Source organism: Lissotriton helveticus, chromosome 3_1, assembly GCF_964261635.1.
Source record: "Lissotriton helveticus chromosome 3_1, aLisHel1.1, whole genome shotgun sequence".
NCBI lineage: Eukaryota > Metazoa > Chordata > Amphibia > Caudata > Salamandridae > Lissotriton > Lissotriton helveticus.
The window spans coordinates 1188710182-1188727862 of NC_136061.1; the positions used below are offsets into that span (position 1 = coordinate 1188710182).

The 17681-nt window shown below is 45.1% G+C and overlaps 1 protein-coding gene across 3 annotated transcripts in view; it reads right to left on the reverse strand.

Annotated features, from left to right (window-relative positions):
* The window catches only part of GRAMD1B (GRAM domain containing 1B), a 798329-nt gene that overhangs the window by 173508 nt on the left and 607140 nt on the right, over positions 1-17681 (reverse strand). For 2 of the 3 annotated variants that reach the window (XM_078681825.1, XM_078681826.1), the window contains 2 exons: positions 16708-16894; positions 10367-10513 (listed from right to left, as the gene is read on the reverse strand). In XM_078681825.1, coding sequence (XP_078537951.1) covers positions 10367-10513; positions 16708-16894 — 334 coding nt within the window. The remainder of the gene's footprint in view (positions 1-10366; positions 10514-16707; positions 16895-17681) is intronic. The other variant, XM_078681827.1, reaches the window with a different exon arrangement.

The following is a 17681-nucleotide window of genomic DNA, read 5'->3' on the forward strand; positions in this document are numbered from 1 at the left end:
CCAGCAAAGTAACAGGGTAAAACATTTAATTAAATAACTATTTACATAACTATTTTATACTTTTTGTTGCCCGATCTGGCTAGCTCAATCGATCGAGCATGAAACTCATGCACTCTGATAGTTCAAAGTTTTGAGGAGTGCTTGTAACACTGTCTGAAGCCTATTTGCACTTGCTACAGCTTCACTATTCTCAATGTAAGTGGGGGCTGTTTGAGGACGTGACTGCATTTGAAAACAATGTGATGCGGTGCCACCCTGAACCGCTTGACGGAGGCCCCCGAGGGACGGTGTGATGGCGCGGACTCGGAGGGGGCGCTTGGCTCCGGCCCCCTCCCCAAGTCGTGTTGCCCTGGTGTGGCCTGAGATCGCCCCCGACATAGGTGGCCGGCTCCCGGGGTCAAGCGGAATTTTTTGCCTTTTGGTGACTCTTCCATTCTTGACCTTGTCCCACAATCCGTTTCACCTAAAGACACGCTGTAGTGGGGCGCCCCTTTACCGTTTCAGTTGCCATTCCGCCCGCTTTTGCTACACTGTGCCTCTTCCGCTATTCAGCTGTTTACCGCCCGCTCTTTCGACTACAGCGTCTCGCTCACCATGTACTTGAGTTGCTCCCGCTCTTGCGGTGCAGCGATAGGCGGCTGCCACAGGACTCTCAAAATGGCGGCCGGCTCTTCAGATTTGGGCGTGGTCCACTAAAATGGCCCTGCGACACCTTGGAACTCGGACGCTTGTCTGCTAGAGCTTGGGCTCCATTCTCGAAAGCGTCCCCTCAGCCTTGAAGATTCTACAAAAGTCTTGGGGGCCCCCGACTCCCGCAGGCTTCTGGTGGGGAGCGGCTGCCATGATTGCTCGTGGAATGGCCACGACGGAGCTACGAGATGGTGGTGCTCTCATGCTGACGCCAGCTTCAGTCTGAAACATCCAGAAACACTGTAGACTACCAATTCGATCAGTTCCGGTAGCGCCCCAACGTGACCCGGTAGAGAAGAACTTGCCCTCCCCTCTTTGACTGATGGTTCTTGTTGCCTGTCCCTTCTGTTGTCATTTAACAGAACTATTTAGCCTGCTGAAAGGGGTTGTGTTCCAACCGCTGGTTGGTGGAGACATTTTGACTATATTCTGGACCTGCGTTGTCGCGTAATGCATCATATGACGCGCCGCGTTAGCGCATCCGGAAGTGCTCCGGTGCGTGAAGTGCAGCTTCCCGGAAGCGATCCGGGGCGCGGCGCGCAGCGCGTAACGTAAGCATAACAGGTCATGTGACTTGTTAATAAAACTTTTCACTGGTTCATTTTACTTTTCTTATTCTAATGATGAAAGGCTTGGTCATATGACCTAAAAATTATGCTTTTTATTACTTTCGAACATTATTTTTTCTTAAACATATGTTATAATGTTCCAGGCTAATGTACTTTCCCGGAAAATTTACAACTGTCCTGCAAGTAAAATATATTCCTTTTTCGAGAAAAAGGGCGTTTCTTCGTCCCATAACGGAGCCGTTGAGCAAAAGAGGCTCGGCCTGCTGTCTTAGTCGCCGATACGCCTGAATATCAGATTCTTATCGATCACTTTATGTTGCAGGAGTAGAAAACACAACAGCCCTTGACCATTTATCTATACTGCGTTCCTGCGTATTATACCTTTTACCCTTCATGTAATTGGACTGCTTTATTTCACTTGCCTTTTACTGATTCTAAAACAGTGACTATTATTAAAAACTTTACCAATGTAAATACTACTACCATGTTTTCTTTTAAAAACCTTTATTGTGAAAATGTCAGTATACAAATACGGGCCTATAACCACGTGGGCCGGCCACGGAGCACTGTAATCGTATATGATGAGTAGACATTTACACTGTAGAGGAACGTAACGGGCGGGCCATTAGGTTGCAAGAACTAAGGTGTCTAACAGTTGCGGAATCGGTGGACGTACATTTTATAATTAAAATACGACAGGGCCAGTTACAATAAAATTATCTAGATATACATTTGCGGGCAAGTACCATGGGTGACGTTAATTCGAACTTTCAATAGTACAGTAATCAATAACACATCAGAACTTAATATCAATAGGGATGTCGAAATATTCAATCAATTCTCGTCCCCGCCCGCCATGTGCTTCAAAACTGCATACGTATCTCGTGATATCAAGGTTCTGCAACCAGTACACAACAAGGAGTTACGAGTCCCATTTATTCCGGCGCCATTTTGGGCGAGGACGGGCAGGTCCAGGATATAGTCAAAATGTCTCCACCAACCATCGACTATGATGATGTTCATATGCTGTATTTATTAGAGTATTTACAACAAGGGGTGGTGATGGACAGAGTCTCTGAATTAAGCAGAATACTCTCACCCAGTCAAGAGATCAGGGCTAAATCCAACACCGTTTTTTAGCTCATTGCACCATCCCAGTTTCAGAACCTGGCTGTATGCAAATTAGTCTGTCCCTGGCCCAGTGCATCATGGGAACAGGGCAGACCAGACTACAAAAGCCAATTCTTACACTGGGAAGGAAACAGGCTTCCGGGGACCGGTTTCTGGCATTTCAGCCGTCTTCGGCCCGGCTTGCTTAAATCCTGATGGTGCAATGAGCAAGGGACTCACATCTGAGTATACCCTTCCACGCTTAGGGTGGACAAAAATATTTACAACAAGGGGTGGTGATGGACAGAGTCTCTGAATTAAGCAGAATACTCTCACCCAGTCAAGAGATCAGGGCTAAATCCAACACCGTTTTTTAGCTCATTGCACCATCCCAGTTTCAGAACCTGGCTGTATGCAAATTAGTCTGTCCCTGGCCCAGTGCATCATGGGAACAGGGCAGACCAGACTACAAAAGCCAATTCTTACACTGGGAAGGAAACAAGCTTCCGGGGACCGGTTTCTGGCATTTCAGCCGTCTTCGGCCCGGCTTGCTTGAATCCTGATGGTGCAATGAGCAAGGGACTCACATCTGAGTATACCCTTCCACGCTTAGGGTGGACAAAAATATTTACAACAAGGGGTGGTGATGGACAGAGTCTCTGAATTAAGCAGAATACTCTCACCCAGTCAAGAGATCAGGGCTAAATCCAACACCGTTTTTTAGCTCATTGCACCATCCCAGTTTCAGAACCTGGCTGTATGCAAATTAGTCTGTCCCTGGCCCAGTGCATCATGGGAACAGGGCAGACCAGACTACAAAAGCCAATTCTTACACTGGGAAGGAAACAAGCTTCCGGGGACCGGTTTCTGGCATTTCAGCCGTCTTCGGCCCGGCTTGCTTGAATCCTGATGGTGCAATGAGCAAGGGACTCACATCTGAGTATACCCTTCCACGCTTAGGGTGGACAAAAATATTTACAACAAGGGGTGGTGATGGACAGAGTCTCTGAATTAAGCAGAATACTCTCACCCAGTCAAGAGATCAGGGCTAAATCCAACACCGTTTTTTAGCTCATTGCACCATCCCAGTTTCAGAACCTAGCTGTATGCAAATTAGTCTGTCCCTGGCCCAGTGCATCATGGGAACAGGGCAGACCAGACTACAAAAGCCAATTCTTACACTGGGAAGGAAACAAGCTTCTGGGGACCGGTTTCTGGCATTTCAGCCGTCTTCGGCCCGGCTTGCTTGAATCCTGATGGTGCAATGAGCAAGGGACTCACATCTGAGTATACCCTTCCACGCTTAGGGTGGACAAAAATATTTACAACAAGGGGTGGTGATGGACAGAGTCTCTGAATTAAGCAGAATACTCTCACCCAGTCAATAGATCAGGGCTAAATCCAACACTGTATGCAAATTAGTCTGTCCCTGGCCCAGTGCATCATGGGAACAGGGCAGACCAGACTACAAAAGCCAATTCTAGCGTGGAAGGGTATACTCAGACATGAGTCCCTTGCTCATTGCACCATCAGGATTCAAGCAAGCCGGGCCGAAGACGGCTGTAATGCCAGAAACCGGTCCCCGGAAGCTTGTTTCCTTCCCAGTGTAAGAATTGGCTTTTGTAGTCTGGTCTGCCCTGTTCCCATGATGCACTGGGCCAGGGACAGACTAATTTGCATACAGCCAGGTTCTGAAACTGGGATGGTGCAATGAGCTAAAAAACGGTGTTGGATCTAGCCCTGATCTCTTGACTGGGTGAGAGTATTCTGCTTAATTCAGAGACTCTGTCCCTCACCACCCCTTGTTGTAAATATTTTTGTCCACCCTTAGCGTGGAAGGGTATACTCAGACATGAGTCCCTTGCTCATTGCACCATCAGGATTCAAGCAAGCCGGGCCGAAGACGGCTGTAATGCCAGAAACCGGTCCCCGGAAGCTTGTTTCCTTCCCAGTGTAAGAATTGGCTTTTGTAGTCTGGTCTGCCCTGTTCCCATGATGCACTGGGCCAGGGACAGACTAATTTGCATACAGCCAGGTTCTGAAACTGGGATGGTGCAATGAGCTAAAAAACGGTGTTGGATCTAGCCCTGATCTCTTGACTGGGTGAGAGTATTCTGCTTAATTCAGAGACTCTGTCCCTCACCACCCCTTGTTGTAAATATTTTTGTCCACCCTTAGCGTGGAAGGGTATACTCAGACATGAGTCCCTTGCTCATTGCACCATCAGGATTCAAGCAAGCCGGGCCGAAGACGGCTGTAATGCCAGAAACCGGTCCCCGGAAGCTTGTTTCCTTCCCAGTGTAAGAATTGGCTTTTGTAGTCTGGTCTGCCCTGTTCCCATGATGCACTGGGCCAGGGACAGACTAATTTGCATACAGCCAGGTTCTGAAACTGGGATGGTGCAATGAGCTAAAAAACGGTGTTGGATCTAGCCCTGATCTCTTGACTGGGTGAGAGTATTCTGCTTAATTCAGAGACTCTGTCCCTCACCACCCCTTGTTGTAAGTATTTATTAGAGTAACACTCATCTGTCCACATGAAATTAATTTGCCACAATCTAAACATGTCATTTTAATCTTTCCAAAGTTCTTCTAAATATTTGGGACCGTTTCCCTTGCCTCTGATGCTGTCAGTGCCACTTCTTTGGTGAATGTACTGGCAGGTCGGGGGTTCTCCTCCAAATCTCTCTTTTGTGCAGCACTATAATTAATCGGTGCCACCTCTCCATATGACGATGCATGGTATAGTTACCATAACTATATTTTTTTTCGGTTCCTCTGGAGAGTACATCGTGGCAGATGAGGCAGGTAACGTACCGGGCATTTACCTTTTTTGCATGTAGAGGAAAGGAAAAAAAATTTGCGCGTCCGAGTTCTAAGGTGTCCCAGGGCCATTTTAGTGGACCAGGCCCAAATCCAAAGAACAGGCCGCCATTTTGAGAGTCCTGTTGCAGCCGCCTGTCGCTGTAGCATCAAGAGCGGCCGAAACTCAGCTGAATGGCAACTTAAACGGTAAAGGGGCGCCCCACTACAGCAGACGAGCCTCCACCTGGGGAGGCCCGTTCACGCCGCCTCCCCCCCCCTTCGGGCACCCCACGCCGTTATTCGGAGCAGCATTGTAGGATGGCCACACCAGTGCGGCAACTTGCTAGACACCACCTCGGTGCCAACCGAATCTCAGCGCCTTGTGGTGTCTTCCATTCCGAAAATATTGTTGTGCTGCCTTCGGCCTATTCGCCGCAAGTGCGCACGCAACTCAGCTGCATAGCGAGTGAAACACCAAGGGGCGCCCCACTGCAGCCGAGGAACCTTCATCTTGGGGGCGACGCACAGCATCACATTGCTTTCCAATGCAGTCAGATCCTCAAACAACCCCCACTGACTGACGCGAACTCACAGGCCAACGGAGCGCCCCACGCCGACTTTCGGCGCAGCATTGTAGGATGGCCACACCAGTGCGGCAACTTGCTGGACCCCACCCCGGTGCCATCCGGATCTTGGCGCGTTGCGCTGCCTTTGGCCCTATTCGCACATCGGTCCGCGACTGACGCCACCTCACAGGCCAACGGGGCGCCCCACGCCGACTTTCGGCGCAGCATTGTAGGATGGCCACACCAGTGCGGCAACTTGCTGGACCCCACCTCGGTGCCATCCGAATCTTGGCGCGTTGCGCTGCCTTTGGCCCTATTCGCACATCGGTCCGCTACTGACGCCACCTCACAGGCCAACGGGGCGCCCCACGCCGACTTTCGGCGCAGCATTGTAGGATGGCCACACCAGTGCGGCAACTTGCTGGACACCACCTCGGTGCCATCCGGATCTTGGCGCGTTCTGCTGCCTTCGGCCTATTCGCACATCGGTCCGCTACTGACGCGAACTCACAGGCCAACAGGGCGCCCCACGCCGACTTTCGGCGCAGCATTGTAGGATGGCCACACCAGTGCGGCAACTTGCTGGACACCACCTCGGTGCCATCCGGATCTTGGCGCGTTCTGCTGCCTTCGGCCTATTCGCACATCGGTCCGCTACTGACGCCGCCTCACAGGCCAACGGGGCACCCCACGCCGACTTTCGGCGCAGCATTGTAGGATGGCCACACCAGTGCGGCAACTTGGTGGACACCACCTCGGTGCCATCCGGATCTTGGCGCGTTGTGCTGCCTTTGGCCTATTCGCACATCGGTCCGCTACTGACGCCGCCTCACGTGCCAATGGATTTTCTACGCTTTTTATACCCTATGCCGCATAACAGGTCATGTGACTTGTTTATAAAACTTTTCATTGGTTCATTTTACTTTTGGTTTCCTAATGATGGAAGGCTTGATCATATGACCTAAAAATAACACTTTTCATTGGATGAAAACTTTTTTTTTTCCCAAACGATGAAAGCCCCACCTTGTTTCTGGATGTTTCAGACTGAAGCTGGCGTCAGCATGAAAGCACCACCATCTCGTGGCTCCGTCGTGGTCATTCCGCGAGCAATAATGGACGCCGCCTCACCCCCCCCGCGCACCCCACGCCGTGCCCAAAAAGGAAAGAGCCTGCCGCCATTTTGAGAGTCCTGTGGCAGCCGCCTATCGCTGCACCGCAAGAGTGGGCGCAACTCAGCTGAATGGCGGATTTTGGCACAGTGTACCAAAAGCGGGCGGAATCGGAGCAGCATTGTAGGATACCAAAACCAGTGCGGCAACTTACTTGACATCACCTGGGTGCCATCCACATCTCAGCGCGTTCTGCTGCCTTGGGACTATTCGCACAACAGACCGCTACTGACGAGCCACCCCCCGGGACGCCCCACGCCGTTATTCGGAGCAGCATTGTAGGATACCCAAAACCAGTGCGGCACCCAGGCAACATCACCTGGGTGCCATCCAGAACTCAGCACGTTGTGCTGCCTTGGAACTATTCGCACAAAACACAGCTACTGACCATTGTTGCTTCTTTTTTCCTAAAAATGTTTAAATGTTTTTACTGTTTTTGTTGCGTTGTATATATTTATAAGTTATTAAAGTTTTATAATCCTACTACTTTGTTGGAGTGCTATATATTTTTAATGTGACACAATTGTAAAAACTTTGATGTACAAAGAGGCATCCCTGGAATCTTCCGCTTCAGGCTCGGTCCCCTCCCCAATCACAATACAGGATGGTTTTCAGATAGTAGGAACGCGTGTGGTGTGACGGATCTCATCGGGTGGGGGCCTTGATCTACTGTAACTCCTTTGAAGAGGGGTGATTCTTTACAGCTGGGGCCATAAACTACATCTGCAGGGCTACCTGATAGCCTGGGACCGGCCTGGACAATCGGACACAGAGGAAGAGGAGTGTCAGAGGGTGCGGTAGTGAATAGGGCGAAAGGGAGGTGTCGGGCGGGCACAGGGTGTGATTCTCAGGGAAGAGCAGCGCAGATGGGGGGAGGTTTATTGCCCATGCATAAGACAGAGAGCGGGGGTGACCAGTGCCTGGGGGAGATGCTTGCGAGGGTGGGGAGCCATGCTAAGGATCGACAGCGTGCAGAGAGTGGGTCTGGTCAAGGCATCTAAAATGGCTGCCGTGCACGACAAAAGTGTGGCATTTGAAAAAAGGCAAGATGGCGCAGACAATGTTTATCAACACTTCCTGATTTCCTTTGAATCGAACGTTAACAGACGTTATCTCTCCCACACTACCGGTCCCCCTGGGCTTAAACGCCGAGATGGTAGGGACTGCATCCCGTGGACATAGGCCGAGACGTCACTCAGCAGAAAAAAAAGAAAAAAAAAAGTCTATAAACATACAATAAGTTAAAAGTCAATCATTCTTGTTTCCTTGTAGTACGCTCCCCAGTCCGCTTCCCGTTACGCGAACAGGGCGCACCCCACCCAAAAAAAAAGATTTTTTTTTTTTTTGCCCCGCGGGGCCCTTTTAAAACCTCCACATCAAACCTAGGGGGTCAGGGAGGATCTGCTATGCCCCCTTATGGTCATTTGCCCCTTCGCTTTGGCCTCCTCTTGTCTCTCGATCCTACCGAGAGACAAGATGGCGGCCGCTACGGACTGTTTGGAATGTTTACAGACGCCGGAGAACCAATCAGCTTCGCTTCGCAAAGCTCCGTAACGCGAAAAGTACGCGAAGCGGAGCGCTGCCCGGAGCGCTGTTACAGATATATATCTTTTTTTGAACGTTAATTTCTCAAAATCCACTGGAGCACATATATTGAGACCTAGCAAAGGCACATCGGGCTACCAGTCCCTACAATTTTGCCAAGTTTCGTGCAAATCCATTCAGCCGTTCGGGCTAAAAGTGAGGCCAACCGCCCTATGGAAATTAACATGGGAAAAACGCGTTTTGGGACCCCCCTTTTTTCTCGGCCCCCCCTTGACGAACCCCCCCCAAATTTTCAGGGGCTGCTCAGAAACAAAATGTTCCATTTTCCAGAAAATTTCAGCCAATTCCGTCCACAAACGCCAAAGTTATTAGACATAGAATTTTCAAAAATCCCATAGAGAAAAAATCCTAACTATATATACCTATTGGCGACCGCCAGTAGGTAATATATGTGTGTGTGTTATTTTTTTATAAATTGATGTGAATTTCCTTATTGATTCGTGTGTACCATTGACTTTGTGTGCATTGCAGATGTCTAACACTCATCTCTGATAAGCCTACGGCTGTTCTACGCTACCCCCAGAAAGAGCACTTTGGGATAGCTAGCTGTTCACTCATGAGGGAATACCTGGACTCTTTGCACAGTATACCTCTTTCTGGTATCCTATATAAAGAGCCAATTTTCTATACTTGCAGGTTAGGGAATTATGTCTTGAGGCAAATAAAAAAGTGAGGGATAGAATGTTTGAATTATTTTGCCCCCTGTGTCATTTGAGACAGCAACCAGCCATATGTAAATCAGATTAGGCCAAACCCCAAAAGGAGCAGCCTTATCAAACTGTCAGACCAGATTCATTCTGTAAGGGAAAGCAATCAACCTTAGTGGTTAAGGCCTATTTGGGACACGCTAGGAGGGGCAGCTTGAGTCTTATGGACCTACGTCTGGTCATATCCATCATACTTCAACTGGTGCATTGAGGAAAAGACATTTGAAGGGTGCAATGTTTCAATTAATCAATTCCACTGGCAATTATTCGGACCACAATATTGTTAATCTTTTTATGCCCACCATTCGACCTCAGCAGGTACCAGCCATATACAAATCAGCCTAAGTTCTGCTCCAAAATGAATAGTCCAGCCCAGACTGCTAGGCATGGTCCCCTGTGAACTGAAACACAAGCAACACCAGACCAGTTTTGGCCGATCTGGGCATTATTTGTAGGCAGAAGCTTTTGCCCTATGGCACTGTGAGCACAGGACCCACACGTAACTGTTCAGAGGCAACCTAGCCTGACAGTCCAAGCTGGACTGCTCCTATTGGAGCAGGACAAAGGTTAATTTAAAGTGATGGACTGAGATTCACATCAAGGAATTACAGGTAGCTGAGATTTATTCAAGCATTCCACCTCTCGACCTTAATGCTACCCCACCAAAAATACTAGGGTGATGATACGAAGGCTTCCTCACATTTTATTCTATGTGATGTCACAAAGGCTTCAGCTAATCAGTATTAAATTACCATTACCCCACCACATGATAATCAATGTCCTGATGCCACAATGACAGTACCATTTGATTGTCTGTATGTTGATGTCACCATAAGCCCACAACATGAAACACTGCATGCGTTCACAAATCAGTAACCATACTGTAATTGGTACAGTGATGTTATAATGCTCACAGTGCTTGGTACTACGTGTGATAATAGCATGGTGAACAGAGCTTGTTAAATATATGAGGACACAAAGGCACTGTGAATGATTGTTATTTAGTGACAATTAAATTATATATCTCCTAAAAATTCTCAAGAGCTAATGCTACAATAATGCTGCGGTATCCTAACAAACATTCACACATTTGTTAAACAATTCAATTCTTTTTAGCGCTATGCTTCATTTAGGAACTATACGCACCAGAGAATCTGCGTTGCTCCATAAAATATTTTTGGAATGGAGAGTCCGTGAAGAGCAAATCGAAGAGTTTGTCAACATTGAAATTAAAAACTTCATTCATGTACTGGCGGCCATTCAAATCCTCATAGAAAGACTGAACTTCACCTGCTGAACAAAGGAAGGCAAAAAGGAAGAAACAAATAATTAATAGAAGTAAGTAAGGAATAAAAAAGAAGGTGCAGGGCGAAATGAGATTAAGCAAGGTAAGTATGGAAGAAAGGCAGAAAATAAAGGAGAAGAAAAATGAAATGAGAGGAAGCAAAAATAGATGGGACAATAAAGGGATAGCAAATACGAAAAACAAAAGTAATTACGGAAGGAAAGAATTGAATGAAGAAAAATTAATAAAGGAAGGAAAAAGAGGAAATGAGCTGGTAAAAAATATAAGTCAGAAAGGAAGGAATAAGGGAGGGGTAAAGTAAAAGGAGAAGAAACGAAGAAAAAAGGAACAAATTGAGGAATAACAAAGGCGAAAGATTAAATGAGAGGAAGGAAAGAATAGAAGAGACTGATGTACAAAGAATTGGAAGGGGCACAGGGAATAAAAGTAGAATGTTGGATGTGAAGAATTAGGAAGGTGGGACGAATGCATAAAGGAAGGAATAAAAGTAGCAAAGATGACAAATAATGGAAGGAAGGCAAAGAACATCAATGGTAGAGAGAGAGTATAAAAGATAACCTAAGGTATGAAAGAGGGGTGAGACGTAAAGGAAGGGTTGAAGTAAGGGTAAAAAGGAAAAGAGGAAAAGGGTATCAAGAAAAGAAGGGTGTGTATCAGAGGGGGATGCGAAGGGACAGGAAGATAAAGACCAAAAACTATTTGAGAAAAGAGGGAACAAAGAAAGCCGCAAGACCACAGAATGACACCGCATGTTTGTCTTGTTGCAAACAGCATATTGTAATTAAAAATGCTATGGAGCCCTGGAGACGAGTACTTGCCTGTATGCGGGAGGTGTGGGACGTAGAGCTGGGCATGGAGGTCAAGCGATGCCTTTTGAACATCTGGGAACCCACGGATTTACCGTCAAAGGGTAGGATATGGGTAACGTTGGGATTGGCTATTGCGAAGAGGAACATAGCAAGACTATGGGGGGTAACAGCACCCCCAATGCTCAGCTCATGGACTGGTGTATGGTCCAAGAGAAAACGGTCTATGTTGCCCAAAGCTGCCCTCGGAAGTGGGTGGCGATATGGTCCAATTGGAATGAATACCGTGGTAATATATGTGAACCCCCCAGAATAATCCCTATTGATGAACTGATAACGATGTGATTTGTTGTACAATAAGCCTTTTGACTCATAATACGTAAGATAGACCTGTGTGTGCTGCGTCCCTCGAATGTGACTTCTGTAACAACTGCACTGCGATATGTGATGACCACTGCTTTGTTATCTTTGTAATAAAAAGATTTTTTTTTAAAAATGCTATGGAGTCCTGGTCATCGCACAAACAAACTGAGACAGTTTACTAATAGGTCTGGCCTTTTCAGGCTGGTGCAATTTGCCACCAAAAATTAAAAGAAAAAAAACCTTAATATATGCCACTGCCCAAATGCGGTGGACATATGCTCAACTGATAGAGAATGGAACAAAGAAAGCACTAGCAAAGTAATAGCCCACTAGTCTTTGCACATCAATGCACTTTTTTAGGGGAACGGGCGCAAGTGAGGAGGTAAAAAAATAGCTTCACTCACATTGCAAATGGCCCTCTGGACCACTCGGTATGATGTGATATTGAAGCAAAATATGAATGACAGGTGAAGAAACCAATGGAAACATATTCTGGCACAAAGGCTTCTTGTGCAGGTATATAATTCCGTATTTTTATTCATATTTTTTGAGTACATGAGGATGACAAAGTTAAATCTGTTTTTATGTCAGACCAAAAAAGTGGGATAATTAGCTATATTTATTTTACGAACCATCACATCGCAGGGGGCTCATTTAGAGCCAGAATTTCTATGAGTTGATTTGCAAAAGAGGTTGCAAAATGCACTCCAACTTTTTTCACATCAATTCAGATTATGTGAACCGACATATGTACTAATAGGCCAGTATACAAAATCAAGAATTGGAGTGGGTCACAATCTGACATATCTCATTATTATTTACGAGAGCATTAGCAAATTGTGACCCACACCAATGGTCACAATATCAGGGCTGAAAGCATTCTCTGGTCGGCAGACCACTAGGTCTGTGATTAACTTTAAATAAAGACGTTTTATTTTTCATATGCAGTTTAATTTTCTTAAAGGAAACTGTACTGAAGTTCTTTTTTTTCAACATTTCGTTATTTAAAATAGTTTGAGAGTTGGCATTGGTCCCCTGGATCACTGCCTACTATCCACAAACATGCTTTACGTTTACAAAGGAGAAGAGGTGCCTAGGGGTGGCAAATGAGTTACCACCGCAACTCATAAATGAACTAACTTTACAATGTTTTAATTTGCGACTGGATTACGGTTTCCAAACCTTTATATATCTCATACCAATTCACAATTTGAAGGGGATGCCTACAACGTATCCATTCTAAATTGAAAACCTGAATGCATTTGCAATATCAATGTGCATTAGAACAGGCATATTTGCAGTCACAACCTCTGAATCGGTGTGTTAGCAACTGTAAAAATGATCTGTACATCTGTCCCCTCAACATCAACCTTTCTGGTCTAGTGATTAAGGGCCGGATTTAAAATGCAGTTACTCTGTTAGGGAGATCGAGTATTTTACTTCATCGCCCTGACAGAGTAACAGCACTCCAAATGTAGAGATGCCCACTGCCACAGGAGACATCTCGTACGTGTGTACCGCTGTCTTAGGGGTTCCTGTCAATGCACTAAAGTGTCCTGTACAGCTCCATCAACATGACAGTCGTACAACATATTTATTTATTTCTTTTTATTTTCGAAAAGAAAATCCCAAATCAGGATTTTCTTTTTGAAAACAAAAAAAGGATGTACAGCCACCCGCCCAGCCCCCCATTGCTATGAGCGTTTTCTCCAATGTCGTGTTGATCACAGAAATCTTTTTTCTTTCACTTACAGCCACATTTTGGACGGCAGATTCGCGAAAGTAAAAACTTGCCGTTTGTTCACCCTCTCTAAAAACCGTGAGGGAACAAATGGCAAAACCTCAGGCTGTCAGAGGAATGTTGGAGGCAGACATGGAGTAGTCTCCACTGCTGACATACTGAAGGACCACCTGACTCTAAATGAGACTGGCGGACCTTCAGAACAGTGGAAAGGGTAGTCCATTGCTGGTACAACAGAGTACCCCTTCCGCTGTCCTCAGTGCTTATTTTGCAAAGGAATAAGTGCCTGGGCTCTTGTCAGGAGGGTACTGCACTTGAACCACCCATTGCTCCAGCAAGTGCTGTCAAAAACAGTACCAACACAACTACTAACCATTACACTCTTACAAGCATACAATTCAGACTACTCCAGGCCCCCTAAAGCTATAAGAATGGATTGGGAGGCAGCTATTAGTCATCTTAGTGTACTTTGTGCTCATCCCTATATAAGACAGGCAGCACCACCATGTGGCAGACTATCATTAGTGATGCTGTCGAAAATTAAGTGCCAGTGCGGAGCACCGGAATCCACCAGCTCAAATTAAGCACTGGCTGTACTCTAACCAGTCCCTAACGTTTTTTACTGTAACACAGAGCTGGGATCTAAACCTAATTTCCCCTTTTCAGGATGTTTTGTAACCTTTAGCAATCCGTTATCTCCCTATGCCTATGTTTATTTATTTTACCAAAATACAACTAACCTTCCAGTAATAAAAATGTAGCGAAATTGCTGGAGTTGTCACCCAAATCAGACTGAAGTGCCTAAACACAATTTTGTAAAACGTTTCAAATGTTTTCCAAGTAATATCTTACCACTGTAGTTACCAATGCCTGTTTGCATTTTGAGTGAAAAGCAGTGATCTACGGTTTGTTTGAAACTTTATATCTCCAGACTCCTTTGGTAGATTTTGCTCATTTTGGTATCTAAAAATTCTAAAAAATGATTTATATTTTCAAAAATTGTTGTTGGAGTTCCTTTGTGTCGTGTTTCTTTCGAATTCAATTGTTTTGTTACTTCTAAATGTTTTGCACTTGTTCCTTCGTTAAGGCCGGACTGCTCGAAGCCATGGATATACAGGGTTGAGCTAAGTTCCCAAGACGGATTAGTGAGTGTATTACACAGTGAGGTTGCACAACCACACCATATAAGAAACCAATTTCCTTGCATATGTTATCTCGTAGATTTCCAGGAGAATTCTTGGGAGCATCTGTCAAACTCCAGAAAGTTCCACATTTGCTCCAGATGTAAGAGAAAACCTACTGTGCTAAACTTCTGACTGTTTATTCCCCGCTTTGTGAATCGTTCATGCAAAGGAACAACAAGTAAATCACATTGTATTAGAGAAGACAGGCCAGTGACACTAGGGATCTCTCAGCACTATCCCTAGCACCTATAGGAGCTAGCCTGGTCTCTTTTTTGTAACCAACGTCACTTTTGGAAAATATAAAGAAACAATGAGTGGTCAAGCATTTTACGCAAGCTCACACAAGGAATATAAAACAGGTTTGAGGAGAGCTGGGTTGGAGGGAAAAAATCCTAAAGATTTTCAGTTTTTTTTAAACAACAAGAGTTCCTCTTTATTTAAGGTACACAGCATACCCTTTTCTTCTGCAAAGGCACACATTAGGGAAAAGGTCTGTGAGTCAAATAAAGGTTCTGCCCTTCCTTACCAGAGGTTTGTTTTCAGTGACATAGCTAGAAAACGTTGATATGATTTGACTTGAATGTCTACATTTTACATCTAGGTCATAGGATTACTAGTTAAGGTACTTTTTCTGAGACCATTTATTTCAGCTAGATTTAAATCACTCACATTGGAAAGCAGCGTGTTCGCTCCTAACAATTCAATGTCATCCAACACTTAGCATCAACCTTCATCAATACTGACAAAAAATCATGATAAGATCAACACCTTCCTGTAGTAAGGGAAAAGACCAGCCTGAATTATCGCTTCCAACCAGACCACTCATCTTCATTGAGTACTATCATGTTTCACAAAACATTACCCTACCATCTTTTAAACTCAACAACTCCTGACTCCACCCTAAAATACTATTTGATCTCATGCACCACAGTCTCCCAAACCCACCAGATTCCAAGAGCCTGATCCAGCCATACCTGTTCAGAATCACCTCTTTCTCTAACAAAATTCAACAACTACATACCCTCACATCGCAAATGGAAACAATTTATGCTAAAAGCCAACCATATTCAAATTAATATAGCAATGCTACTCGTTATTGATGTACCCCCTTTAGCTCAACTGATTCAGTCTCACTTATGTGATCTACCTCCATGGCAAGTGGTCCACTTTTAGTCTGAGCAGTACTCCTTCAACCTATGCCACTATGACTCTCCTCCAACTGTTCAACCTTTAATTGGAAACTTTACACATTTGTCCCATGATACTTAGATTCATAACAATACATCAACCTGATTATGCCTGTCCACTTTCACTCTGTAATAAATCGATTCAATGTCAGCTACCATCATACTGTGGATCACATCACCAAATTTCAGCCTATGCCACCAAATGTCACTTACATCTAAGTTGCTTGTCTCATCCCCTACTCCCTCTATCAGGAACACAGACACTTCATCTAGTGCCACTAACTTTGTAAAAAGCAACTTCACCTACCAAAAAGCCTCGTCATTGTATCTTTATCATATGTTCCCAAAGCTTTATTTTTACTTACAAGTGCTCTAGTTGTAGAGAATATTCTACAGTTCACCCCTCTTGGACCTCACACTCCTTTCAACCTTTACAAGTTCATGTACCCCTGTGCATCACACTGTACCTCACAATGCTCCGAGTTTTTACTCCTTTATCTTCAGTATCCCTATTCATCACTCTTACATCTTATGCTCTTTATAACTGTTACTCTTGTATGTAATAAACCCAAACTCATGATGTTTGAATACCAGGCTATCCTATTCATAAATATTGTACCACATGTTGACCTTGAAATTTGGGTCCCTAATCATTACTGTTGTGCCTCATATTGGCCTGTTTACAATCTCCAATCTAATAAAATAATCTTCTTCATTAGAGGAGTATCTCTTGGTCCACACTTGTACAACATCTTCCTCCTTTTAAAGGTTCTGGATAACACTGACCTTTCTCAATCGCTAATCCCTTTGCAATTGGGGATTCCACATGACGGCCTATTACCACCTGCCATCTAGTCTGCTGTCACCTGGGTAAACGGCCCAACTTCCCAAGCCAATCACCTTCATCGTGGGTCTCTGAGGAGTCGCTCAGTTCTGTGGGGATGTCTTCGTTGTCATTGAAGTCCAAGGAGGGGGAGGTGACTGTGACAGGAGGTAAAAACTCTGTATTTTCGCCTTCAATTTTGGCTATCACCAGCTCTTTTTCCAGAGGGCATTCCAGGTCCTCCTCAGGCAGACTGCCATCAAACTGTAGGAGAGAAGAAATATAGATGTACATGTTGGTGATTATATTGGGTCTAAAACTTACACAGGCATTCCATGGAACAGAAGCTCCTGTTCAAATTATAGTGGTCATCAATGTCCGATTTCACACATCCTTATAGTGACATAGTCTGTTTCATACTTCCAATAGACCAATGCTACACTTGAATGCCTTAGTATGTTGGCAAATGAACACTACGCTTTTGTGCACTGCATACTTGTCACTAATCTTTGTGCATTACCCAAGTCTTACTATTAGAACTATAGTAACTATGAACGTCAAACATATTATATTCACCCTCTCTCGACGCTGTAACCGTCACCCCTTCTGAACTGTGGGTTTATTCTATTTCCTTTGTCTTCCATCTTGCAAACAATGCTTGTTCCATGTGCCTTGCACATGGATCTAATTGCACACAAATGTATTTTACTTATCAACATGGTTCATGGACATGTGATCCTGTGCTTGTGACTGCTCACTTACCGCTGCTGTATGTACTTGCGCACTGACCAGCTAAATACTATTAATCCTCATGCTTATTGAATACCCCTGTCTTTTCTCACACAACAGGCACTACTTTAAGATTATTGATATGTTATGTGTGCACTAAAACCACTCATCACTGGTTTGGTGTTTTACCTGCTCACTTTGGGTCAATTATTACTTTCTGTTCTTTTGCACTATTCAGTGACCAGTGATGTCTGTCCCTTGTCCACCTTGGCTGATCACTTCAGTGTTCCAACACACTGATTACTGAAGTACTGATATGCAC